Source organism: Calypte anna, chromosome 7 (genome assembly GCF_003957555.1).
Source record: "Calypte anna isolate BGI_N300 chromosome 7, bCalAnn1_v1.p, whole genome shotgun sequence".
Lineage (NCBI taxonomy): Eukaryota > Metazoa > Chordata > Aves > Apodiformes > Trochilidae > Calypte > Calypte anna.
Window position 1 is genome coordinate 7,658,475 of NC_044253.1, and position 26,711 is coordinate 7,685,185.

The window sequence follows — 26,711 nt, forward strand, 5'->3', positions numbered from 1 at the left end:
CCATCCAGGCCCACATAGCCCTCTACTATAAGAAAGATCTGCTGTCCCAGCATGAAAAAAGCTACAAAACTGCTTTAACAGCAAACACAGGTAACCCACACAGTGGCAGCCAACTGATCTACACTGCTCATACCTGTGAGCTGACCCACTGCAGGCAGTGTAGTTTTACCACATGACTCAAGTGATGATTAAATAAATCAACACAGAGAGATTTCAGGAAGTATACCCCAGTCTGTCCAAAAGCACAAAATGCCTGATTACTGGAGCAGGAGCATTAATCAGAGAGTTACACGTGCCATCATGTTTTTCTTGCAGCCAGCAGCAATACTGGGAAGGAAGTTGGAAGGAATAGCACTGCACAGCCTACTTTATAAAAACAGATTTGCTTTTCTCCAAAATACCAGTTCAAATTTTCATTCCTCCACTGGGGAAAATCTACCAAAAATCAAGCTGAACAGCCTCTGGAAATTCCCCCTTCCCAACACCAGGTATAGAGTTGTTAGAGCTGTTGGTCCAGTCCCTCCTCTCCACTGTGAGTCTGGCAAGGAAGCTGGAAATAGAAGGAACTGACATCTCTGCATCAAGGACCTCAAATACCCAACTGGACCATCTGGGGCCAAAACCCTGCAGCCACCTTCCTTGGACAAAAGTTCTTTGCCACAAGAGCTCAGCCTGCCCAGCACACTGGTCTGTGTCACACTTGTCCCTGTGTCACCTCCCTCCTCCATTCTAGCAGAGCTGTCACCCTGCAAGTGACCAATACTAACTATAGCAAGTGGCCTTTCACTCTCAACATTCACAATTCCTTTTCATGAACGTCTTGGAGTGCCACACAATAATTTGACACTAAAAAAGCATCAGTTTCTTCTTCTGTCCCTTTCTACTTAGTTTTTTCTCATTGTCAGGAGATTTATTAATTTAATCTCTGTTTTACAGAACTTATCCCTTTTAACAACTAGAAGAAGAAATTGCTGACTTGTTTTTATTGCTCTTAGATGTTCAAAGACATCATGCCATATACTGTCATTTACATTTCACATTAAAAGTGAAATCTGTTGGGAATGCTCAAGTATTTGTTTTAATTTGACCCATCTGTTAAATGAAAAACAAAGAGGACTTTTAAACCACTATCTTTAAATTCAGAGATTTGTAAACAATTTATATGTTCATTTCTTCTGGGTTAAAACTGCCCTAAGGCATCATTTTTATGAAATCTCCAAATTGAATTGCTTTGCATTGTTTTGAGGGATGCAGGCCACAGTTTTTATTTCCTCAGTTTATTAATTTATTTCCTAATCCAAGTAAATTAGCAAGACTCATACTAAGAGACTTGCTATTGAAATAATTTTATAGAACTAACAGAAGTGTCTACTGGCTCCAGAAAGCTGAGAGCACTGAGAAAGTATCAGATATTAGTGGCAAATTTTCATTAGATAAAGGACAAGCCAGTCACTTTAATTTAGCTTTCTAACACTCCTGCAAGCAGCACTATGCCCTATTCCATGCTTGGCCATCACCAAGAAAGAAGAATAATCAAGGAGGGAAAGAAAAGCTGCTACAATTTACCTTTCTCTCTCAGCCTAGCTAGATCTTGCTACAGGATTTGGAGCTCAGACTGGGTTTTATGGAGCTATGGATGATAATTTACAAGGGGAGGGAGAGATACACAGATGTTTAAGGATCCCACAGCAGCACTTAATGTAAAGAGCAGAGCCTTATCACTTTTTCTGCTTTGTACAAGATGCTGTATTTAGCCCCAGAAATCAGTAGTTTTGGTGGAGTAAGGATACCAAGAGCTCTTTTAATGACCCAGATATGGGCCTCTTGTCCCAGACTAACAGATGCTTTATGCAAAGAGAGCATTTCTTTGTTAGATATACACCCTGAGCATGAGGATGAGCTCTGCACAGCCTGGAGTGTCACATCTCCCATTTGAAGCTCTTGTCACCCTCTCTGCTGTTGTGGTCTGCAGTAACTCCAACCTTTCCCAAAACCTTTGAGTCTTATGCCTTGTCTGTATGACAGATTTTCACCTGTTCCCACCTCTAATATGGGTGCAGACTGGGCTCCTTACCCTGCTGCTCATGTTCCAACCACAGACCATAGCAAAAGCAGGACTACATGAGGAAGCAGAGAATGCTTAAAAAGAATAAGACCCACACACAAAAATACACTTAAAGCTGTCAAAGTGGACAGACCCATGAGTTTCAATTCCCCTCCTGCAATATCAAGCAGAAGACCAAAAAAGCAACCTAGAATACTAAGTCTGCTCAGCATTCATACTCTGGACGGTTCATTTATTATATCCACTATCATATTAAGCAAGCCAACAGAAAAAGAACTAGCAGTAATTCAGCCAGGGCATGATTAAGGCTGCCTCTAAGAGCATCAACAAATGTGGAGACTACATGGATCACAGCCCACAAAGATTCCATGTTGGTGAAATGACAGCTTGATTAGTTTTTGTCTGACAAATGTGGCAAGGGAGATCAGAATCAGACATAATTCCAAGGTTATAGGCTTTCAAGTAAAACCAGGAAAAAAATTTAAAGAGGGCAACAGCAATATGCAAGACCAAATCAGCTCTCCAGCCCAGGTTTCTTCATGCTCAGATGCAAAAGAGCCACAATTACTGAGGCTAAGGAAATACCCTCCAGGGAGCAACATGAATTATGAAGGACATACTTCAGAGTGGGACAAGCTTCAGATCTTGCAAGACAGTACTCCCTCTCATCAAGAACCTTACTAAACATGCACCTATGTGTAATTTAATGGGAAAACATGCAAGTAGAGCTACTTTATATCCAGGCAGCATGCAGTTTAATCCAAACAACATAAACAGCAGACAGTAGATGGGTTTTTACTTTTTCCCTCCCATCTGTTCTAATGACAAAAAGAGTGAGTCAAAATCATGCAGCAAGATCAGGTTTCTTAAAATACATAAGTATCTGCAAGTATCCATACCATCCAATCATAATTATCTCCATCCCTCATTCTGCACCAGTTTCAAACCATACATCCCTCATTCAGGGGGAATTTGGTGACATAAAATGGAGACATCTGGGTTTCCTTCCTATGAGGAAAGGGGAGAGGGAAGGGGATGGGGCTCTTACCCAGGAATAAAGTGATCTGTCTCCTGGAGCTTTTGCCCTCTGAGCTCTCACTTTTTCGTAGGTACTTCTCCTGTTGTCTTGGCCCACCCTTCACAGTCACAGTTCCTTCCTTCTGGATCATCAGGGTTTTCATCATGCTGTGGCACATGAAGGTGACAGATCCCAGCACTATGATGTACAAGGCAAAGGCACTGAAGATGCTGGCCTGAAAGACAGTCCACTTGGAGGAGAGGTTGGTACAGATGGTCATATTGTGCTTCAGCTCAGGGAGGTGGTGCCTGGGCACGGGCTTGGCACAGCCAGTCAGACCTCGGTAGCCCTCGATGGTTTCCAGAGGATATTCTGTGCCCATGGCAAAGGGCAGGGGCAGAGCCACCAGGAGAGATGTTCCCCAGACAAAGGCAATGAGAAACTTCACCGTGCGGGGCCCAGAGACTGCTTTGAACTTGAAGGGGTGGCAGACAGCCACGTACCTCTCCAAGCTGAGGGTGGCCACGTGCAGCACGGTGGCATAACTGCAGGCTTCAAAGAGGAAATAGTAGAGCTTGCAAGCCACATTGCCACTGGGGGTAGAAAAGGGGCTCCAGATGGCACTGAAGAATTCCATGGGCATGCCCAGCAGGATGACCAGCAGGTCAGAGCAGGCCAGGCTCACCATGTGGTCTGTGACTTCCTTCTGCAGGTAGCCTTTCTGCTGCAGAATCCTGGTGGCCTTGATGGTGATGCCATTGCCCAATATGCCCGCAACAAAGATGCAGACATACACTGAGGCCAAAGAGATCTTGATCCAAAGAGACACCTCAAATTCAGGTATGTGGCTGTGGTCAATAAGATGAGAACAGTCTGAAGAGGGGCTCTCTCCTGCCATGAGCAGCCCCTGGGGGAAGGGAGGAGGAGGAGGAAGAGCCTTCCTGCCTTCTGTAACTTTCAAATTCACAGCATATAGATCCTTCCTTGCTTTGCCTCCACCCCAGACACACAGGTCAGAGCAGTCAGGTACAACCAACACCTCTCAGCTAGCCACACCTGCAGCTTTTTTTTTAGAAACAGCCACTAAGTCAACAAGCTGAGCAGAAAAGAGTTTCAGCTGTTACCTGTCTTTATGGCAAACACCTCTTGCTTCTTTTGGATTTTCCTCCTCTTTTCTTTACAGGGTGAAGCTGCCCTTCTTCAGTCCTCTGCTGCTCTTGCCTCTCCCTCTGCAAGCAAAGGAAGCTTTTGGCCCTGGCCCGGGCAGGAGGAAGTCAGAGTTTCTGTGTGGTTAACCATTAATCTTGGCTACCCCTGTTCACTGGCAGCAAAGCAGGTTTAGAAAAAAAATTAAAAAAAAGAAAACCACCCTAGTCTGAAATTCACTTCCTGTAATAGGAGCTCCTTCTCAGGGACAAGAAGAGGTGTAACTCCTAACGCTGGTTGGTTGGTGGGGTAAGGCTGAGTGCATGAACAGAAGAGAAAGTATCTACTGAGGAGTTTAACATTAACTGGGCTACAGCCTGACTTCAGTGTACACCCATGCCCACACCTCACTGCTTTCTGTTTCCTTTAATGCAGACCTCAGCAGCTGCCCCAGCATCACTCCTTACGCAGCTTGGGCAGCCACAGACATTTACATCAGCTGGAGGTGCTGGGTTGTAGCTGCTGGTGGTGAACTGGGAACTTCTTAAAATAACTGTTTAGACTGTAAAGGGTTTTCTGAGAAGTTATAAAAGAAACTGAACTTCAGATTTAGCCACCTTGTCTCCCTTTCCATTTTCATCTTTTCATGTTAGATAACGAAAATGATGAAGTTGGTAATAATGAAGTTGGAATAATGAAGTGAGATTTTTTGAAAACTCATGCTGTCAAATAATCTGGAGTAGCAGGGGATGAAAATGCACTTCCCCCCTCCTGTCCCTCACCCCAGGGTGAATGAATTGTATGCACACTTTAGTTTTAGTTTCAATCCATGAAGGCTCTGAGGGCTCTTCAAGGCACTGAAGGCTCCCTTGGTAGCCCCTGGAAACATTTAATTAGAGGGTGTGTTTATGGATTAGGAAACCTTTAAATTCTAATGCAAAATGGCAGATCAGCTTTTGCAGCTCTAGTCAAGAGAGAGGCCCAGTACAGTGATCTGCTCCAATACCAAGGTTAAGAACAGTGGCTTCACAAAGTGATTTTTGTTAGCTAGACAAGCTCATGTGACACTTTCAGCTCATGATAAAAGAGACACATAATAATGTATCTTCTTAATAACAGAAAGCTGTTATTAAGCAGTCTCCTCACATTCAGCAGTTATCACTGTACCCCAGCAGCCCAAGTATATAATGAACAAAAGATGCCCAAAACAGGATAATAAGTACTTTTTTCTATGCATTATTTATGCTCTCCTCTTTCAGAAAAATCACCTCAGACCTTGCACAACTTCAAGCCCTGTAGTCCCAGTCATCTTTCCTTATGTTTGATAATTCACATTTGTTCTGCTCAGACAAGCTTTCTATTATTACCCAATTTCTTTCACTTAATTTTACTTTATAAAAGTGTGAACAAAGATTACATATGCATGACTGAATTGTGGAAATGAAGCTAATTAAAATTTGCTGCTTACCATCAAAAGGGAAAAAGAGAGAGCAAAAGAGAGAGAGGGCCCAATAGGATTAGATCTCCCCCTTTTTTCCACACCAATTATAAAATGCAGAACATAATTTTGCAGTTTTCAATATTATCTTTAGAACATACACAAAGTTTATTAACTTTATAATAAAGAGCTGGTGCCACAAAGGGGATGGGAAGGAAAGAGACAATTGTGGATACTCAGAGATTGAGACTGCTAAAAAAAAATCTAACATAGGTTACTGGACAACATAAATCAGCAGTGAATATTCTAGAGATAGGTATAAAATCCCTATTGTGGATGATTATAAAAAAATATCTCTTCCTGGAGAGAGACATTTCTCCCCAACTAGATGTGCTTAATGCCTCTTGGTTGAGTGCTCATAGTTTTTACCCTGGTGGATATGATATCAGTTTAGAAACTTAAAATTTGTATAATGGTCTAATTTTATGGATTTTGTTAAGTTTTCTCAATATCTCATAGCACTGACTACCACAACTTAATTTTTGTGTTGCATCCTTTCCTGTAGCTGCTTTGAAAATGAATGTGGACTCCTGTAGTTGTGCCTGGGAGAACACTCAGACCCAGTTTGTTGCAACTGCACACCATGACTTCAGGCCCCCTTACCAAAGAGGAGCCAAAAGCTTCAAAGACAGAGATCACTGCATGATGGGCACTGCAATAAATCCCTTGTCAACCCCCAGGTAAGAAAACAGAGCATCCTGAGGGTGCAGATGACGTGGCCACAGCTGGCTCTGCACACCACTTGCCTGGCCACAGTCGTGCTGACCTGAGAGCTGGCAGTGATGCAGTTGTTGGTAAAAGGTGACAGATAGTGGGAATGAGGGAAACATTGAGTTGGAGCACAGATTGCTGTTGCTGTAGTGTATCAGGTGATTTTTCACTTTCAGATATGATAAAGCTGCTGTGATCACCCACCCCAGTTTGTTATCCAACTGAGTCTACAAGTTTCCTGAAAGGCTGTTTGCTTTCTTGCCTGGTCCTTGGATAAAACCCTGGCGAGAGGCCTTTTGAGGCAGAAACCAGGGGTTTTTAGTTTTAGCTCCCCTCCTGCACCTTGTCTAGTGAACCATTGAGGACCACATCACGTGGCTGAGCAGAGGGGCAGGAGGGGTTGCGAGGCACTAAATCCTAGCCCAGCTGCCATCCCATTAAAAGGCAAGCCCCCCAAAGTCCTGATGAGGTTCAGCCCCTGAAAGTGGCAGCACAAATTGTAGCTGGGTTGAACCTGGGAAGCACAAACCCATTTGACAGATGCTGTTGCATTTTAGGCAAATGGATTGGAGATTAACTTTTTTTTTTTAGCATGCAGGAGCGTTGTATTGCTGCTGCCCTACAAACACACTGTGGGGAAGGAAGCCACCATGTGGGTGCCAAATCTGCAGAATCACTCCATGGTTATTTCTCTGTCCCCATATAGCAGGGGAGTCAGGGGGCTCTGCCTGGCAGACTGGCATTGCTACACTGGTGTTATCACTGCAGAATTATTTCTTGATAGCCATGTTGTGAATATGCAAATCCACCCTAATTGGCTCCGCTAATCACACTGCTCTGACTGGTTTCTGTTCTCAAACTGCTCAAGCTACTTGACAGGAACAAAGAAAATACCTCAGTTTCTTGCTTCCTTTAGCTAAAAGCTCTAAAACTGAAATGAAAAAGGAGAGATATCTCAAAAGGAAAGAAAATGAAGCTGTGTAAAGGATTAACTTTTTATTTTCTGATAAAAACACATTGACTTTTTTTTCTTTCCTGTCTTTCCTGCTCTCCATCTCAGCAAACCTCTTGTCTCTAGAATAGCTGTGATACCTTTGTCTTGGCAGTATTTGTTTAGAAAAAGCGAATCGTGAGCTTGTTCAATTCCCTTTGAAACCCAAGGTAAACAAAATGAGATTGCTGTTCTGCAGAAGGCAGCTACTCAGATCTGTGCAAGCAAGGGAGAAAGTGCTGTGGGAATAAAAGGAAGAAACAACACAGACAAAAGTGAAGCATCCAAATGGTTTTAAATGTTTTAAGAAATCAATTTGTGTGAGACAGCTCGTGTTGGCTTTGAAAATTATCTTTCATTAAAATTTAAATTATTAAAGAGTGCATTCAGATAACTTAAGGTTTCTTTCTGTTTTCTGAGATCTAACAAGCCTCTTCTTTACTGTTAAGACCCCTCAGTATTTTACTGGTGAGCTTTTCTTGGGCTGTATTTTTCTTCTTTGGAAGATTATGATAATAGTTAATAATATAAATAAGTAAAAGTAATTTGTGAAATGTATTTCTTCTTAATTTCCCTAAGAGTTTGGTTTTGGGCAACATAATCTAACAATCACTGTACTGTTAACTGCCTGGCTCCTTTTCTTCTGGCAACATGAGACACTGGGTCATGCAATCTGAGCTGAGTAACCTGCATATCCATAATGAATTCTAATCTAATTAGATTACCTCTAGAAAGTGACATATGGAAAGCTGCCATCTTTTATTAATGATATGCCATGGTACCTCCTGTAATGCCATCCTCTTGGAATATCATATTGTGAGTGTTTGCTTATCTGGAGGATGGAGAAGGGGCTTTCAAGTAAGCATGCTGCAATGATACACAGTAAAAAGCAGCCTCAGCTCCAAACCATTTCATCTAAATAGACCAAGGCACTTCACTACTTCCAGTAGATTTTACAAACTGGCAAGGAACAGAACTGGGGGCAGTGAAACGAAATGGTTTGCCCAAAATACAGAAAAATCTGTGTAATACCTGAGCCTCCCCATCAATCCACTGCTAACTTCCTCCCATCAGCTGCAGCACACAGGCTGCTAAATGCAAGAACTGCACATACACAGCTCTTCACTACCTGCTCTGGTGGTTTTAATGATAATTCATATTAATTAAAACACAGCAGCAAATTTACAGCACAAAGCCACATAATCATTGTTCCATATCTACTATTGTTGAACAACACACCACCTGCTTTCTGAGCACCTTGATAAGCTAAAGACATCACAGCTGTTCAGCTCTTCACAGCCTTCTCTCCATCAATTTGTCTGAAGCAAATCAAATGCAGTAGGAGGCTGTGGGTTGTCAGCAGGAGGTGGGAGTGCACTCAGCCTGGTGAGAAACTGAATGGGTTAATTTTCCACTCTTTGAGGAAGGAGAGAGATGCACTTCTCTGTCCCTTGACACAGCAGTAGCTGTTAGAAGGCCAAAAAAAAAAAAAAAAAAAAAAAAAAAAAAAAAACACCAGAAGCTGTTTGGGGCCAGAAGGCCCCAAATGGAAAGAAAGCTATGGCCCCAAATGGAAAGAAGCTCTATAGATGGGCTGGGGAAAGCAAGTGAAACCTCCTGAGATGGGATGGTCCTTTTTGCATCCTTTGGGAATGAGGCACCAAAGCAAATGAGTTTGTTTATATTCCAGGCTTGAAAAAGGAGCTGCTGCTGAAAAACAAGATGAACACATATGCTAAACCCAGGCCTCAGTGATCATGAATCGACTGTATTGAACACATTGCCTGAAATATCCTTTCAGACTCCTCTTTGTCTGGAGCAAAGTAGCACCAAAGCACAACACCTGGTTCAAGAAATCACTACTGTGAGCCTTTGGAAACAATCCTAGCACACTGAATCAAATCTCATTTTTTCTCTGTGTAACTTCTAAACTTCCTTGTCCAAATAAATGATAATGGCTTCAAAATACAATCCAAAGCTCCTGTTTCACAGCATACTTAGTTCCTTATGCTGTATTTTGCAGCTGTCTTGTAAAACTCTTCTATGCAGTGCACTTTTCCAAACCATCTTTTAACAGAAGTTTATACTTTTGGAAAAATTCTCATGCTACTCTTTCTCTGAATGTAGCTAGTTACTTAAAGTTACAAGATAGAATTTCTATCTTGTGCATATTCTCACAACCTGAATTCTCCTTAATTTTTTTTTTACAAATCTGCAAGGACAATAATTTATGAAAATGGCTGTCACACACAGGTACCAAAACAATCAGAGAATACACTTTGCTTTTTTTGCTAACAAACGTACTGAGAATCTTCTGAATATGCTGATGGTTCACTCTCAGTCTCCTGAAAAAAATCTCTTTATGGCAATATTAAAATTACTACTGCAAAGAGAAGCAAAAAAATATCTCCTTGCTGCCTTCTTGTGCTTGCCATCTCCTGACCATCAGGACTTGCACTCATGTGCCCAGCTGGGCTATTACAGAATCATTTTGCCTCTCTTCAAAACTCAGCTGATGGGGTTTAGCCTGAAGCAAGCAAATGACAGATTTCTGACCTGCTTCTAAGGAGTCCTAGCAGGATGTCACCACAGTGAGGACACTTCTGTCACTCTGTTCTTTCTCATTTACAATACATGATGCCAAAGCTCGAAAGATCCAACTTCTCACTGGAAGAATTTGTATTTTACCAGCACATAGTTCCTTCCCTTGCAGGAACTTCAAAAAATTCAATTTTAAACAGCTTGTTAAAAAAGGCAGAGTGCTTCACCTGTTGCTGCAAACCTACAGCTACCTCTGGGCAGAGAAGGACAATTAACAATTTGTGGGGATGGTGGCTGTCCCATCTGGGTTTCACAGCAAAACACATGAAATGATTCAGAGCTGAGCTGTGGCCAGAAGGCAGCATTTCCATTCTTCTTCTCAGGGAAAACAGGAGGTGAATTTCAGGAGTTTAGGTTCCATGGTGGGCCATGACCACATCCTCTGTGAACCTTCAGTCACTGTCCAGCTGAACCACCAGAACCACCAGACTCCAATTCCTGACCCACATTGCCCTCATTCCTGCTGTCTCTGTGCAAGGGAAGCTGAGAAAGCTTTGGAGGACAATCTGGGGATGGTGACTTGGGTTGCAGCCTTGCTCCAGGTTGTTGGCTGCTGGTTTGAGGTATCAGTGTCAGACTGGGCCTGCTGCAAAGTCCCAAAAGCTTCGACCAGGGAAACAAGCCTGGAGAACCTTGGATAACAGATGAAGTAAGGGGGAGATGGTGTGGAAATCCCCAGTGGGCTTGGGTGGCTTCTCTGTCCCCCTGGAAGGAGACCCTGGTTGGGGAGGGACAAGCAGAAAAGGCTCAGCAAGGCACATTGCTTCTCCTCAGGGCACAGCAGGCATAGTGAAGCTGTTCTATATGGGTAGATGTAAGCCAAGTAAAAAAAATATAAACCAAACAAATGTCCAAGTGAGCAAGTGTAGGTTTAGAGTGCTCACTTCACCTCGGAGTTAAGCACCGTGTTGCTTGCAGTGCTCATTTCTGATGTCCCCAGACATCTGTGTAACTTCCTTCTGAAATTCTTCTACTAGGCATAGACAAAGCAAGTTCCTGGTCACTGTCCTACAGAGCCATATCCTGAAACTGAGCATGGAAATAAATAGGAAATGGGATCCCAGAATGTTTTTTTGAATGGTGTTTTCACCTCTGTTGATGTGGTACTGTATTCTGCTCAAGTGGTTGTTAAGGTACAAAGAATACTCCCTATCCACACAGATATGTGCCCATTAGTACATAGAAATGATCAGGAAATTGCTTTGACTTCCCATACCTAGCAAGTAGAGCTCTTCTGTTTTGGAAAAATACAGAAACTTCTTTGTCTGGAGCAAACCAACTGCTATTATATAATCTGTGAAGCATGAATTACATAAAGTCGATGGGAAAATATTTAAGTTATCGCTTTTTTCTCTTTGCTTTCTGAATATCTCATCCTCTCCCCCTCATTTCCTCCCCTGTTGACAATAGTTTCTGTCTTTGTTCCTCCACATACTATTTCTGCTAAGAAAATATGTGCTCTCAAGAGCTGTAAATGCCAACCTGCTGCCACCAGGCCCACTGTGACATCTGACTGTCACCCCAGGACTGCCTGGTGTCAGTGAGCATCTTCCTCAGTGGAGCCAAGGCCTGACTGATGCCACTCTAGAGAAGATGTGTGAGATGTGCCTGCAGCCCCAGGAGCACTGATTTCTCTCTGTTGACAAAAAGAGCTCCTAGCACAAATAACAGCTGTAATATCTACACTGTCAGGAGACCATGTTAAGCAAAGTGAGCAAACCCAATCTTTATATATATATCAGCTGATACATCCCACATGTTTTGTGAATGTTACTTTGATTGCCCAGCCATTGGGTGACTTTTCTTCCTTATTGTAGCTTCTGGTCTTAACTTCTCTTTGACTGAAGAGCTATCAGGGAGAATCATTGCATGCAGAAAAGAGCTGGCAATACAGACTGCTCAAAGTCATTTGTTTTACAGAACATACTTTCAAATAGATAAGAAGACTTGGCCCTAGGCCAAAGGAAATCATTCTTCTGCGGTGGACTTTGTCTGTTTTGCTCTTAAATAAACATTTGATAAAGAATAGAATTTATCTGGAGACACTATCCCAGAAAGACAGCATTTCCAGATATTACTTCCAGATACCACCTGAAAAGAAAGAGCTGGAATTTGTAAAACTACGAAGCTTTAACTCAGACTTTTATACTGCCTACAAGAAGGCTGTCTGGGAAAACTGAATCCTGGAACTGCAAAGCATCAATCAAAATCCTGAAAGGATGCTAAGTCAGAAAGGTCTCCCAGGCAATGCTTTGTGTGTAGGTGTCTGCAAGTTTTAGAGTCGGTCTTAGGTTTTGTCTACATGTCATTTAAGTTTAAAAACTCATTGAAAAATCTGTGTGAGACTTGCAGAGAAGACTACAAAGGGATGATTGGCTCAGGGACTCTGCAGCTGCAGTGCAGCTCTGGAGGCTGAGCAGGACTTACAATAAACCACACTCCTATTTTCATCACCCATCTCCAAAAGAAGTCCTTGATAGAGGATCTGTAACCAAGACTGCTGAAGAGAGGCAGAGCCAAAGATCACTTTTTCACAGAGAAAACCTGAAGTGGGTAGGATAGTGCAGTTTCATCAACATTCTCCTCTCCTACCTGAAGTACAGGTACCCACAGTTTGGTAAAGGAAAAGAAATAAGAAGTGAAACAAGAGACAGGCTTGAGGCTTGTTGGGTGCCAGAGAAGAGCTGTTATCTCCTATTTTAAACCAGGCTCAACAGACTTGCAGTAAGAGAGTCCTATATGCTGAGGTCTCCTCTTTTGGGCTGTGCCTGCTCTTTGTATCCTGAAATAGTGAAATCTTGTATGACCAACACTGAGCTCAAACCTGACTGCAGGGGTTCTGGAAAGCCCCAGACTGGAGGTTTCTGCTCTGGAAGTTATGAAGTGCTGAAGGAAAAATAAATGTCAGTATTAAGTGTAAGTACTTTGTGTCTTCAGCAGCACAAGGGGGGTGAGTTGAGTAAGAAGGAGCTGAGGAGGCACTAAAAGTGGTCAAAACAGACATTTCCTTTTGTTAAGTGAGAACACAAGCTCTTTTATTTGCTCACTTTGCTGCTATTAACTGAGAGAATTTCCCTCCCCCAATGAAACATTTTGGAGCATAGTCTCAGGCCTGTGTTGTGGAAAGCACCATTGTTTCCTTTCCACATGGATTGCAGCATCCTTCATGCAGGCTGCTGTTTCCAAGGCACTGCATCTCTCACTTTTACTTTACTTACATCTTTTCCTACTGTGAGAATGACAGCTCCAGCTTCTCAAACTGAGGGGAGGCACATCCTTCCCAGGAGCCTTGGGATGCATCCCTGAGAAATGCTTCTCAACGCCTCCCAGAAATGTAGGAACAGACTCCTCTGCACAGAAGGATTTTTCTCTCTCCTCGAGCAGGTGGCCATAAAGCTCTTTCCTCTTTCTCCTGGGATGTGTTTTGGGGGTGGTAGGAGGGGTAAACTCTTTTTAAATGTTGAGAGGAAGTGAGGGAAAAAAAGCCCTGCCTCTAGAGAGCTGTACTGACAGAGCTGTGATATTTTTCACAGGGGATCTGGCTCAGTTAGTGCAAACTTGAGGATTTCTGTTGAGAGCACTTCTCCTGAGTATGCCCAGCTGGCCAGGAATGCCAGCTCCATTTGATACCACTTCACACAGCTGAAGGCACTACTGTCTTTGCAGGATCTTCTGTCTGAGGAAGGATGCACCTGCTCCATGGCAAAAAGGTGGTCACTGCACAAGATGGAAATGGTTTTCTCAGTAGAGAGATTATAAAAAATCTACATGGATAACTTCCAAGTATTTTAACTTTCCCAATTCTTTTCAAGTATTCTAACCTTTGGGTTTTTATGGATTCCTACAGATATGGGAGTTCTAGCAAACTCTTTTTTTCCATTCATAAGCTTTTTTTGAGACCATTTATGTCTCTACTATGTTACAAATTGCTTAATAATTGGTTTTGACAGGTTAAACTGCTAGTGAGTGTAAAAGAAAATAATCCCCAGGTAGTGAGCTGAAGAGTTCAGTGATTGTCTAACACATTGCAGTGCTGGAAAGCCTTGGGAACACAAAAGATGGGAACCCCATAGACTAAGGGTAGATGCAACACGGGTTAAAAATGAAAATTACTCTCTAACCCTATAGGACCTAGTGGAAACCAAAAGTCTTCTGCAGAACTTTAAATATACAACATCAAAAAATAACTGCATTAGAATACCATGATTTGTCCTACTAGTTTATGGAAACACTGTAATTCCTTTTTTATCTCCTATGAGATCCTTCCCATAAGGATTCCTCTAAATTATACCTCCTCTCCTTCAGTGTTGTAGATTAATAATGCTTCACTAATGAGGATTAAATAGCTTAGGACTTCTGTCATGTGTGCAAACAGCAAGACTGGAGGGCAGGATTTGTATTCAGAACCAATAACTTTGCTCCATTTTTAAAAACCTGGAATTATGCTGAAGTACTTCTCTAGGCAAAATTGAAGTATCTTCAATGAAAGCTTTGCTTTTTCATTCATAGTTTCATTACATAAAAGATCAGAAGTGAGCAGGTTAGTTGGATCCCATGACAATCACCAAGTGCCCCTGCAGTGAGTACCTTTGGTTCTGTTTGGCTAAAATATCTATACCCTTTGTAACCTGAACACCTCAGGAGATTAAGAAACCAAGAATTCTTTTTGGAGTTCCTTAAAAAATGTGAGTACAGTTCATCATTTTTACTTGTTTGATTTTTGCCTCCAGACACAACTCTTGTGACTGTAATTTAAGTTAAGCAGCTCTTGGAAAAGCCCTTACAGTCTATTAAAATCACCTATATATTGTCACCTACGTGTGGTCTTTCTGCTTATTTCTTCCTTTTATACCAAGGTGCTACCTCTGGCCCTCTAGTCATATTTATTTTTACAGGTTATCCAGCTTTTTACAACTTTTAAGTCAGGATTTCACATCAAAAACCATTATTGCATTGAGCTTCACCAGGATGTGTAGCAGGGGGAAACCTTCTTAGTCCTACAAGTTGTTCCTCAGCTTGTGCTTCTTTTTTCCTCATCCTCTTTTCATCCTTTTGTCACATTGGAAATTTTCATTGAATTTCACTTGATCTCCTCAAACACCTTTAGAGCTGCTGTTTTCCAGGAAAAGCTCTTTCTCCAGAAGTGTACATCACACTTTGTCTTTTTGCACTGGTTGCATTTTGTCACTGGGCTCAGATTATCAAATATCCTACACAGCCAACTGGGACACCTTCCCCTCAGCCTGCAAAGCTGCCCCAAGTTTTATTTAATGTATTTGCAACTCAGTCACTGGTGAAAATGTCCAGTAGTTTAAGATGTTTGAAATACATCCAAGTTTTTCTAATTCCCAGAAGGGATGCCTGGCTCCAACCCTTGACTAGCCCTGGATGCTCAGTCTGGCTGCCACATTTTGTTTAATGTTCCTTGAACAAACCTCCCTGGAGCACTTTAAGAGTTCTGTAGTAATTCCCAATGATATCTCATTTTTGAGGTCTATCCATTAGCTTATTTGTAATGCACATTTCACTGATGCCATAAAATGCAAAAGTTTTCATCAGAATATAAGGAAAAAATTAGAAAAGTTTACATAGTCACCATTATCTACACATTTATCATCTCATTCAAAACCAAGTTTTCTGCAGAAGCTATATTTTTCAGAAAAACTCTGTTGATAAGCATTTATTATATTTCTGATCTCTGAATCTCTATAATTTAAATCCCTTATTAACTTTTCCATTATTTTGCCCAGCACTGACATAAGACCAGAAATGCCCATCTAAAAATCCTCTTTTTACTTTGGTGCCATTCAGGACATATCACAAGTCTGCTGCTTTAAACTTTAGACATCTTTTTGTGATATCAACCAAGAAATTTCAGTGAATGTTTCTGAGTCATTATAAACAATTTTGCTGTTTTCACCTGGAAATAGCCTAACACTCAAGTAGGGGCTGAAGGATTTGGTTGGGAACTGACTGGAATATCCCATTGCATCACAAGCCTGTATTTCATTTCCATGCTCTTTTCTCTGACTGCATAAGCCTGGATACTACAACCCTACCCCAATCAGCTGCAATAATTCTTTGACAGGCTTGGATCCTACCCCAACTGAATAATGGATGAAAAAAGTTGTAGAAATGTAGTTTTCCAGCTCCTCCACACCTCCTTACTATTTCTGAACTAGTAGTGGGAAGGCAGAATCTGGAAGAGATTAATGACTTTCATTTGCAATTTTAGCAAACTCATCTATTAGTTTTGGTGCAAGGTATTTGGTACTTAGAGATGTGTATACCTGTGGTTTTCTTTTACTGGGCTTTGGTAGGAATGCAAGCAGAGAAATGCAGGCCATAAATGCCAGATTTCTACTTTATGTTACTAAACTACTCCTTTTTTGGTATATCTATAAATAAACATGTACAGAGATACAAATGGGTAACCTATTAACCAAGAATTTCAGTGACTCTGTAAGGATTCTTCTCTATGTTCTTTTGTTCTGTCTTTGGCTGATTGTAAGGATAGTTGTTTGGTTTTGCAGCAATAAAGGATGAAGATTTTGGGGTTCTGCTGAAATAAATCTGCAGTCTTTATGCTATCATTTCAGAACAGTTCATCAGAAGGACAGACATAGCAATACACATAATAAATGTATTAGCTGTTCTACCTTATCTGAATAGCTAACATAAGCCTGCTGCTAGGAACAGTCTGCCTGTTTTAATGGTACACAGGCTGTGTTTTCTGCAGCAGTTTTGATCCTGAAGTACTCAGATTGGACTGGAATACCCAGTAGATGAGATCTAAGTGTATCTCATTTATGCTGAAGAAGTTGTCAGTGTAAATTATGAAGCAAAATTGCAAAGCTGGATTTCATGCCTGACAGTAGATTTTCAAACAATACCCTTTGTACCATGGTCATGTTTCAGTGCTGAGTTGTATAACTTATCCTACAGATTCCATTACACACTCTCAGATTACTGTGATGTTTAGATATTGATATAAACATCATATTCAGTTGTTCTAATATTTTTCTGCTATGAAAAAGCTCTGGAAATAGGAATTATTTGTCCAGAGTGACTAAGATATTTCACAATGACCTCAGAAGTATCTCCACAGTAAAAACTGTAAGAAAAAGAACTTTCAAAACCCAGACTTTAAAGGGAAAGGAAAGGTTGTTGTTGCACAGGGAGCTTAAACTCAAAGCTGATCAAGTAGAACTGAAATTAATTTTTCCACTGGGACAATATGAAACAAGATCCTGGCCTCCAGGTGAAATGCCCCTTGGACTCGACTGTGGCAATATGCAGACCAAGAGCTGCTCTTGTGCAAGCCTGATTGCAAAGCCAGCCGGAACACCAGGAGCCTTCAGGCAATCCTCTTGCACAAGCTCCACACCTGCTGGGAAAGCTGATTCTGTCTTTGGGCACACCAACAACTCCTGAGATCCACCCAGATCCTGTTCCCCAGGCTCTAGTCCCAGCTTGGCCTTTCCCACTGCCACTCATTTGCAGAACAGAGGGATTTTAACTTAAATAAGCTGCATCCACTCACTGACACCAGATAGCATAGGGCAGAAAAAACCCACATATTTAGCTTTGAGTTATGTTGGATTAGATCAGATCCTTAGAATAAGGTAGCTACCTAAAGAGCAATCAGCCACAGCCTTGCAAATGGATGAAACAGATCTGGGACTGAGCTCCTTCTGGGGCAATCCACATTTCTTCCAGCTCCATGAGCGAGTCTTGTACACCCCAGCACTGTCCTCCTGCTTCTAAGAGGAAGGTGGCAGAAGGAGGAAGGGAGAGGTCCTGCAATCCTCCAGGTATATTTGGCTGGTCCTGTTAATGCTGACAATTTTCATTTCCCATATCTTTTTCATTCCTCTCTTCCATACTCTTCCCTACAGTTTCTTGGCAGAAGTTGTCGCCAGCTCAGCGGAGAAGCGAAAGCAGATTGGGAGCAGCACACACCTGGTTTTCCTGAGGGAGATGGATATGATTCACCTACTGAACAGCAATATGGCCTTATTGCAGGCAATATTCAGACTCAATTTAATAATCAGATGGGAAAATATACACTGTCTGCACTTAAATTCTGATCCCTAGAGCCACTGAAGAGTTTTGTAAGGTGCTGCTTCTACACTTGTGTGTGTGCACATCAGTGGGGAGCTCAGTAGGCATTTGCTAAGACCACTGTTCATTTCAGATAGTTCTTGCCATTTCAGTCCTGGAAAAATCTCACTTTTGTACCTGTAGAAAGTATTATTTAAAAGTCAAAGACTTTTGGTTACCTGGCAACCTATAAATGAGGGCCTTTGAAAAGGAACCTGAAAGGAGGGACCTATTGAATATCAGCCTTCTTACTACATTTTGTAAATTAAGCTATCACACAAAAGTTGTCAAATATAAATGGGCCTTTACACTCTAGGACTACTTTATAGTTAGAATTATTAGCAAAACACAAATATATAAATACATTTGTATGAATAAATAAAGATGTATAAACCTTTTTACTCTCCTGCCCCCATCTGTAACTTCCCCTGAGCTGCAAAAATACAAACTTCAGCTCTCTTTGGAAGGCTGCAATTATTTAAGTAAATTTAATTGATTTAACCATACTGGTGAAGAACAGTTAGAGTGTGCCTGAGGAACAGGTGCAGCCAGATCATTGCAGTTTTCTCCATTTCAGGCTTCAACCCTGCATGGAAAATTGTCCTGACCTCCCAGCAGAACCTCAATGCTGGCACCCATCCAGGTTGAAAAAATTTTTTATTTTAATTGTTTTTATAATTCTGAAGCATAACCTTACTCTGGATGTGAGCTATGGGAGTGTTGGAGCAAGCAGGATGAAAACTGAAGAGTGAAATGCCAGAGTGAAAGCAGACCTTTCCAAATGGGGTGGTGGGCATGGGCATGATGGTCACTCCTTCCTCTTGAGATTCCTTGCTCAGCAAAGGAGGAAGCTCAGGCTCTTCTCTGAAGCAGCAGCAGTACTATCACCAACAGCACATCCAGCACAAAGATGTCTGATTTGGTGTTAATATTATTTCTGGTGTACATTTAGAGGGGCAGATGTATAATCTGGGACTACATCCAAATTATCTTCCAAGGCAATAAGATAATCAGGAAGAACGTCTTCCATTTTATTGTTGTTCATTCCTCCTCCAGTCCCTTAAAAACTAAAGCAAGGGAAAACATAACTGAAGCAAAACACGCCAACCTTTAAAGCAAATAAACAAAAAACAAACAACAAAATAAAACAGAACAAACAACCAGACTGAAGAATCACAGCTGGTGCAGTTCTATGGCACACAGCCCAAGACTTTACTATCTCTGGAAGTGCAATGGCTTTTGAAGAAAATAAACATTTAGATTTGCCCTACTGTCAAATAACCTTACCTCACTGAGGATCAGAGTCCCGTTCCCAGGTAGTGCCTACAAAGGAAAGAACAGTCTTAAAGGTGTTTAAATGTTTCTTTTCACAGCTCCTTACCCTCCCACCCAGGGCTCTCTTCTCCCTGCACTCCTAACACTGAGTGTGCCCTGGGAAGGGAGGAGGCAGAGAGGAATTTTGTGGTTTGACTTCCCATTGATGGAAGCAGTGAAAGCTACAGAGACTCTGCTCATCCCCCTGGCAAAATTCAACAGTTCAGAGCCAGGTGGGATGCCAAAAATCCTGTGTTGTTACTGACTGTAGACATCCTCATGGCAAGAGCTGCAAAGCCATCAGAAAAAACTTCCACGTGTTCCTTTTGAATTGCACAGATCACTGGGTGTAAGTGTAGGTAAATAGGCTCACGGGGGGAAAAATCCCAGCCTGGCTTAACCCCACCCGTAACAATACTCTTTGGAATGTCTGGGAATAATACTGAATAGATGATTTTAAAAATGAAGCTTCTTCCTGCTATTTTATTTTTACCATACAAACAAGAAGAACAAAAGAGGTTTTGCAGTGGTGCAATCAAAATTCATTCTTCCTGGGGTTTGTTCTTTGAGGCCAGCTACAGAAATTGCTGTGCTGTAAGATGCTAACAAGAAAGAGGACTATTGTGAGCTTTATTATCTATATTATAACGACAGCTACTTCATTGACACAGATATCAAAAAGATCTGCTAAAGCCATTGGTTGTTATACAGCATTTCCATCCCTGGCAGAGAATGAGAACTACAGAATCATGTGGTAGAGTAATTGCAATAATATCAGACTCAGACAGACTTTTTTTCATCTCCCCAAAAAACCCAAGTCCTGAACCCAAAGCTGTTTTTCCACAGAAATGTCACATCCCAGAATCATCATAAAGGCTTTTTGATGACTGAGAACTATGATACTGAATTCATGAGAGCAATAGAGTGCTGGCCTGGGTTCCATTACTGGAGAAAAGATGGGAAACAATCAGATCACTTCTGACAACTTGAAAGCTTAGAAGGAAAAAAAAAACAAAGTACAGCAGGATTTCACAAATCACTAGGTCCACAGTGATAAATTTTTTTTACTTGCTTATAGAGAAGAAAATAAAATTTTCCTAGTCCTGAATCACAGGCTATGTTCTAGCTGGATGCACTGACCAGATCCAGCAGACATAAAGTACTCAGGAAAGAAAAAATAATCAAATTGAAAAGAGCTACAGATTACTGAAGCAACAAGATGGAAGTCTACTAAATCTTATTTAGCCTTAAGAATGCACAGTTAAATTTAAAGAAAAACCTCAACCCTGTATTATCAATAGTTACACCCCTAAACCCTTTCATAAGATTCTTGCAGCTGAAATCAGAAATAGGACTCAGTTTTAGGAGATGCCCATAGCTAGCCCATAAAATATAATTAATCATCTGAAAAAAAGGAAAAAATATTCCAGTGTAATTATTTTCATTTCCTTAAGACAAAAATGCATGAGCAGATTAAATAAGCAAATATCAAATACTATCAGGTACATTTCTTCATAGAGTTAAAAAAAAAATAAATTAACAGGATGAAGTTGAATGCCCAGAATACAGAACTCTGCACCATGCAGTGCAATAATTATGCACAATTAAAGCCTACTGTGCAATTTTGCTACCATAAAAGCTCACTGACTCACACCAATTTGAAAAACCTAAAATGACCTACTACAGAATCACTTTCCACAATTAAATGCCAATTCACAACTTCATCTCTAGGGCCAAAACACATCTCTTAGGTTGGTCTGGTCTTTTAATGGCTCTGGCGATAAAAGCCCAAGCTCTGAAGAAGTGAACAAGAATGAGCATTAAAGCAGCTTAGAACACTTCCATGTTTCCTTTCTAGGAAATGCTCTTCTCATTCCACTCTTGGAGGTTCAGAGTAGGTACTGAATAATCAAGCTTTGTAAAAAATTTTAGAAATATAGGAAAGTTTTGTTCACACTTTATGAGAATGAACAGTGCATTCTCATTTATTTGCATGAAGTCCACAGTATTTAAGGGAATGCTTCTGTTTCTCACTTAGCCTACACATTTCCTTGGAATATTGAGATTATGGAGGCCAGCTGATTATATTTCCTTTGCAGAATGACTTTGAAGACTTCACAAAGCCTGAAAACTCCTCTGTGCCAGGAAACCACACAAAGCCAAGGGCACCACAGGGCATGGGGAAGAAAGACAGAGCTCAGAGTCTATGAATTCTGGGAGAGCACACATATTAATAACCAAACCCATAATTTCTTCAGTGGTTTTCTGAGTTAATTTACACGATCCCATTGGTGAGCACAGCATGTCAGCTGTGTGGGATGGTATCATGATAAGGGAGTGGTAAAATAAATTTGTAAAATGAATAATGTGCAGATGAAACAAAGACAGTGTTAAAGCAATTCTGTAGAGACCATGTAAGTAGATCAAATAGAACAGCACCAAGATGAGCTTATGTTAATAAGATTATGATTTCAAGGCCATATTTTGGCAGGTCCTTGAGAAACACTTCATGTCATTCAGGCAACAGACAAAACACTTTGTCCCTGAGAACCCAGGGGTGTTCAGTCGTGACTGCAAAGCCCCTGAAGGATGAGGTCATGGAAAGACACGGGGAAGATGTTTCCTTGTGGGGAAAAAATAAACAGAGCCAGACATTGATACAATCCCTCAGCCATCACCCTCAACTCCAAAGGCACCAAATGCCCCTGTACCTGCTGGGGTGGGAACGGGACAGGAGTTAACCTGGTCCTCCTGGTATCAGGAAGCTGAGGTGCAGCTGCTGGGACTCCCTCTCCACAGCCATCCACACCAAAATCTTACCAGAAATGCTCTGCCACAGCCCCAGCACAGGGCACAGCTGAGCCTGTGAGCCACCCTGGTGGCACCTTTGGAAAAATGTTTCAGAAAAAGGCAAAATGCCACAGAGGCAGTGTGGAAAAAAATGTGAGAAACAACCCAGAGAATACCCAGGTCTGGTGAGGAGGATACACTCCCAGTGCCCAAGCAATAAATTAAATTACTTTTCCCCCAGCTGGGTCTGTTTTGCCTTGTGAGGGTGATTGCTAAGTGATCCTATGAGCTTTCTCTTATTTTAGCCTTTGGTCCTCTTGAGGTGGTCAACCCACCACACCTGCCTTGTGTAAGGAGGCACCTCTGGCTTTGCAGATGGACAACTAATTTTCCCTTCATTAAGCAGAACTTAAAACAGTGGCTGTGAACACCCAGAAGCCTCTCTATCCACAGAGCTCCTGGGTAATGAACTGCAGCTTCTCACCCAGTCCTCTCCCTCTGATGTTTAAACCCAGCTGGCTGGGCACAGCCCTTAGGATCTTGCTCCTTCCTAAACATTCTGGAGCCCCAGGTGTGGCACAAGCTGGCTTGCTGGTGTGTGCATGCTGCCTCCCACCTCCAAGAACCCAACAGAAATTCCAGCTAGAACATGAAATACAAGTATCTGCTTATGTAAATTTAGCAAACCAGCCCTCTCTATGAAGTGCTTGAAGTTATCAGAAAGGATGCCAGGAACTAAGAGCTAAGGCTTTTTTTCTTGATGGACACATTTAGTGGCACTACTTAGAGTAGCATCCCAATAGTTGACAAGGATACCTCATTGTTTCTACTCCTTCCTGGGTGAGCTCATAGTAAAGTCTTCAACATGAGCATAACCTCTGCTGGCTGGAAACAGGGGAATATCTGTACAAATATCCAGCATCAGTCTTGCTTTGTCAGAGCATTTTTGCTCAATGCTGAGGAGAGACCTTTTATAAGGGCATGTAGCAACAGGACAAGGGGTAACTGCTATACACTGGAAGAGGGTAGTTCAGGTTAGACATCAGGAAGAAATTCTTCACTATGAGGGTGGTGAAACACTGGTACACATTGCCCAGAGAAGCTGTGGCTGCCCCATCCCTGGAAATGTTCCAGGCCAGGCTGGAGGGGGCTTGGAGCAACCTGGGCTGGTGGGAGTCCCTTCCAACCCTGACAATTCCATTCTCTTATTCCATGTAGAATTGCAAAATCTATGCATTAAAACACTTCAACAACGGTCAATATCACACATAATTATTGCATCTTACATACCTGGACCTGTTCCCTAAAGTGAATTTGAATCAGGCATTTCAGGATGATGCTACATTAATGCAACACATGCATCTTTCTCCTTTCTGACCATTCCTGTAAGGCCAAGGAGCAATACTCAGCTGAATACCAGCTACTGTGCCAGATACCAGGTTAAGCTTCCTGCATTTATCTTGTCTGAATATTTTAATACTTGTGTATAATATGATACCACTATTAGTCTTACATTAATATTGGTATTAAGATAAATCAGCCCATATAATGTATATTTGATGACATGAGCTCTGGTTGATAACCGGACACCTGAAGAATGAATAAATTCCAAACTCCTGCAGTAAGCTTCACTGTAAAGTGCCTTCACCCTCCTTTCATTTGGGAAAAATTATAATTACACTGATTGAACAAAGCTACACCATGAATACCAGATTGTCCTTCTAGTCTGCAAAATTCTATACTGCTGTTTGAGCAAGATGGACATTTACAGGCACTGAGTAGAGCCAAGGAGGCCCATTATTTGTGTAATTCTCACAAGCAACCACAGGTGAAGAAATTTTGCCAACCCTGAACTGGAAATAAAAGAAGAAGTGACCAGTGAAGGAAAATCAATAACCATGAATAAATTATAATTATTATTATTATTATTATATTTATTAAAAAATAATTAACCATGTTAATTAAGAGGAAAGAATTATTCCAGTGTACATAACTGATTCTCAAAAAGGTTTTTCTGCAGACAGAAAAGTTAAAAGAGCAGCAAGCACCTACTTACTTCACCAAATGATAAATGATAAAGACTCACATAAGAAGCAGTCCCCACAGACAAAACAATGTTAGTTACAGGAAAGGGTGATCTGGTCTCCTACCCTCATGCCATGTATTTTAGGCCACACCCAGAAATTTATTAGAAGCACAAAGCCATGAAACTACTAAAATCAAGAAGCTATGCACCTTACTTACTGAATTATTAAGAATAATATTATTAGTGTCAACATGAATATAGTTCATAAACTGGTTTTGGAAACAATATTGAAAGACATCACTACAAGTACAGCACAGAGTAGAAATGAGGCAATAATTAAGATAAAAGTTAAAACTCTGTTTTGGTTTTTTTTTTTGGGGGGGGGCAACAGAGAAGCTATGCTAAATATAAAGAATTAATTCACATTGCCTCATGCAATCAGCAAGGAAAAAGATAAATCTCTGTTGCTTCTACTCCCTCACTTCCACCGCAGTGATGAGCCCCAGATATATCTCCCCCTTCTGGTCACATAAGTTTTAATTTGCTAAAAAAAAATCTACAGAAAATTACAAAACTAATTTAACAGAAAATAAGAGCCACATTTAGCTATGGTTATGCACCCACTGGAGGGTTTACAGATTATCCTTTAAGATCAGATATTTTAATTGATGTAAATTAGCACAGCTCCAATCAGATAAATGGGGCCATGTCTTTTTATCCTAGTTGAGGATCCAGCTTATAACATTCTTGGAAGAAGTGGGATTTTGTTCTCCTGAACAGAGACTCAGTGGGTTGCCTCTGAACTCCACGTTGTAAGTCAGTGTTCACAGCAACCCGAGTTTCACACCACACCTGCTGAAATGTTTCAGCTAACCCGAATTCTCCAAAAGTTCACTTTGCAAAAGTAAAAAACCCTCCCAGACCAGCAGCAAATGAAGAGGAGAAGGGACACACTATTTTTAAAACCCATAAAATGCAGAGCCCATAAAATCTCAGCTCAGTGGGAAGCTTGGGTGAGGGGCAATTTCTGAGAACTCCAATGGACATGTAAGCAATTACCCTTCTGTAAAAGACACATTTCAGCCTCCCAACTTTTGGAAACTCAGCTGTCTCTGAGCACTAAGTTTGTGCATACAGAGATGGAGAGAAGAAAAGTGCAGTAGGATAGTGGGACTACCACGTAATAAAAAACCAGATAAAAATCCACACCAGGGTACCAGTATAATCAGCCCATTTACCAGTGGAGGAATTTTTCCCACCTAACTGGAGCTTGGTGATTTGCAGAGTGCAGCAAAAGTGTTTTTAGAGGCACAGCAACAGGTTTAGAGGCAACGTGGTGACTCAGAGGAAGCAAACATAGCCTCAAAAAATTGCTAGTGGAGAACAACGAGATATTATTGCTATCAGGACATTTTCAAATGGTTTTTTACTATATGCAGATTTTTCTAAGACAGAAAAATGAATATGCAGAGATCTCCTGGGTGTTTTGGTGCTATAAGGTGCATCTGAGCTAAGGGGACACTGAACATAAAAATTATTTCACTGCTTTTAAAAGAAATATCTCTTATAAATAGTTAAACATGCAAAAAACTGCATGGAGACTGGGCCTGCTTTTGTCATGTTTGTGTGAGTTATTTTCTTCCTATGAAAGCAGATAAGTAAGTGGAACCCAACTAAGATAAATATGTTGTTACAGGTTCTACATTGCACCATTAAAGGCTTATCTGAGCAGAAGGAGATGATGAGGTGACTCTCCAGAATGGGATATATCTCTGAATGTAGATAAAAAAAATCAAGAGTGCTGTGTTCAACAGAATCCAACAAACATTACAGTACTTGGCTGTCCTGGTTTGGGCCAGGATAAAGGTGGTTTTCTGTTTCTGTTTTGTACTTTTAGCTAAGTCTCTCTGAAATTAACAGCAAGTTTCTCAGACAGTGTGTGTGCTTTTAGGACTGATAACACTTGATGTTTATAGTTACTGCTAGAGACTGGTATGCAGAGCCAAGGACACTCAGCTCTGCATGAAAACATTTTACCGTCCAGGAGGATACAGAGGTCCCACCTGAACCCTCCTTTAGGGAGGAACAGACAAGATAGATGCCAGAATTGACCAAACAGAGTATTCCATCCCATATACGTCACACTCAGTATAAATTTGAGGCATCACGAGGGCCGAGCCAGATCTTTTCCTGCTTCCCTTCCTTCACTCGGCATCCTGGAAGGATCCCGTCCGTCCGTCTGCCTGTGGTCCTAATCCGTGCCAGCCCATATCTGTGTGTTCCTGCCTCCGGTTCCCAACTGCTGCCGACTCCAGGAGTCCAGCCTGGACTTTCCCAGGGCTGCCCTACAGCCTCGGTGGTGACGTGAGAGTTATTGGGGGGAAGGGGGGAGGAATGTGGTTTCCATTTTCCTGTATATTTGTATATATTTAGTAATTTTTCCCTATT

At 41.4% G+C, this 26,711-nt stretch overlaps 1 protein-coding gene across 1 annotated transcript in view; it reads right to left on the minus strand.

Moving 5' to 3' along the window:
* The window catches only part of GPR39 (G protein-coupled receptor 39), an 83,743-nt gene extending 79,438 nt beyond the window's left edge, over positions 1-4,305 (minus strand). Inside the window, exon 1 of the mRNA XM_008494365.2 lies at positions 3,114-4,305. Coding sequence (XP_008492587.2) covers positions 3,114-3,981 — 868 coding nt within the window. The 5' untranslated portion in view covers positions 3,982-4,305. The remainder of the gene's footprint in view (positions 1-3,113) is intronic.
* Between the last annotated feature and the right edge of the window lie 22,406 nt (positions 4,306-26,711).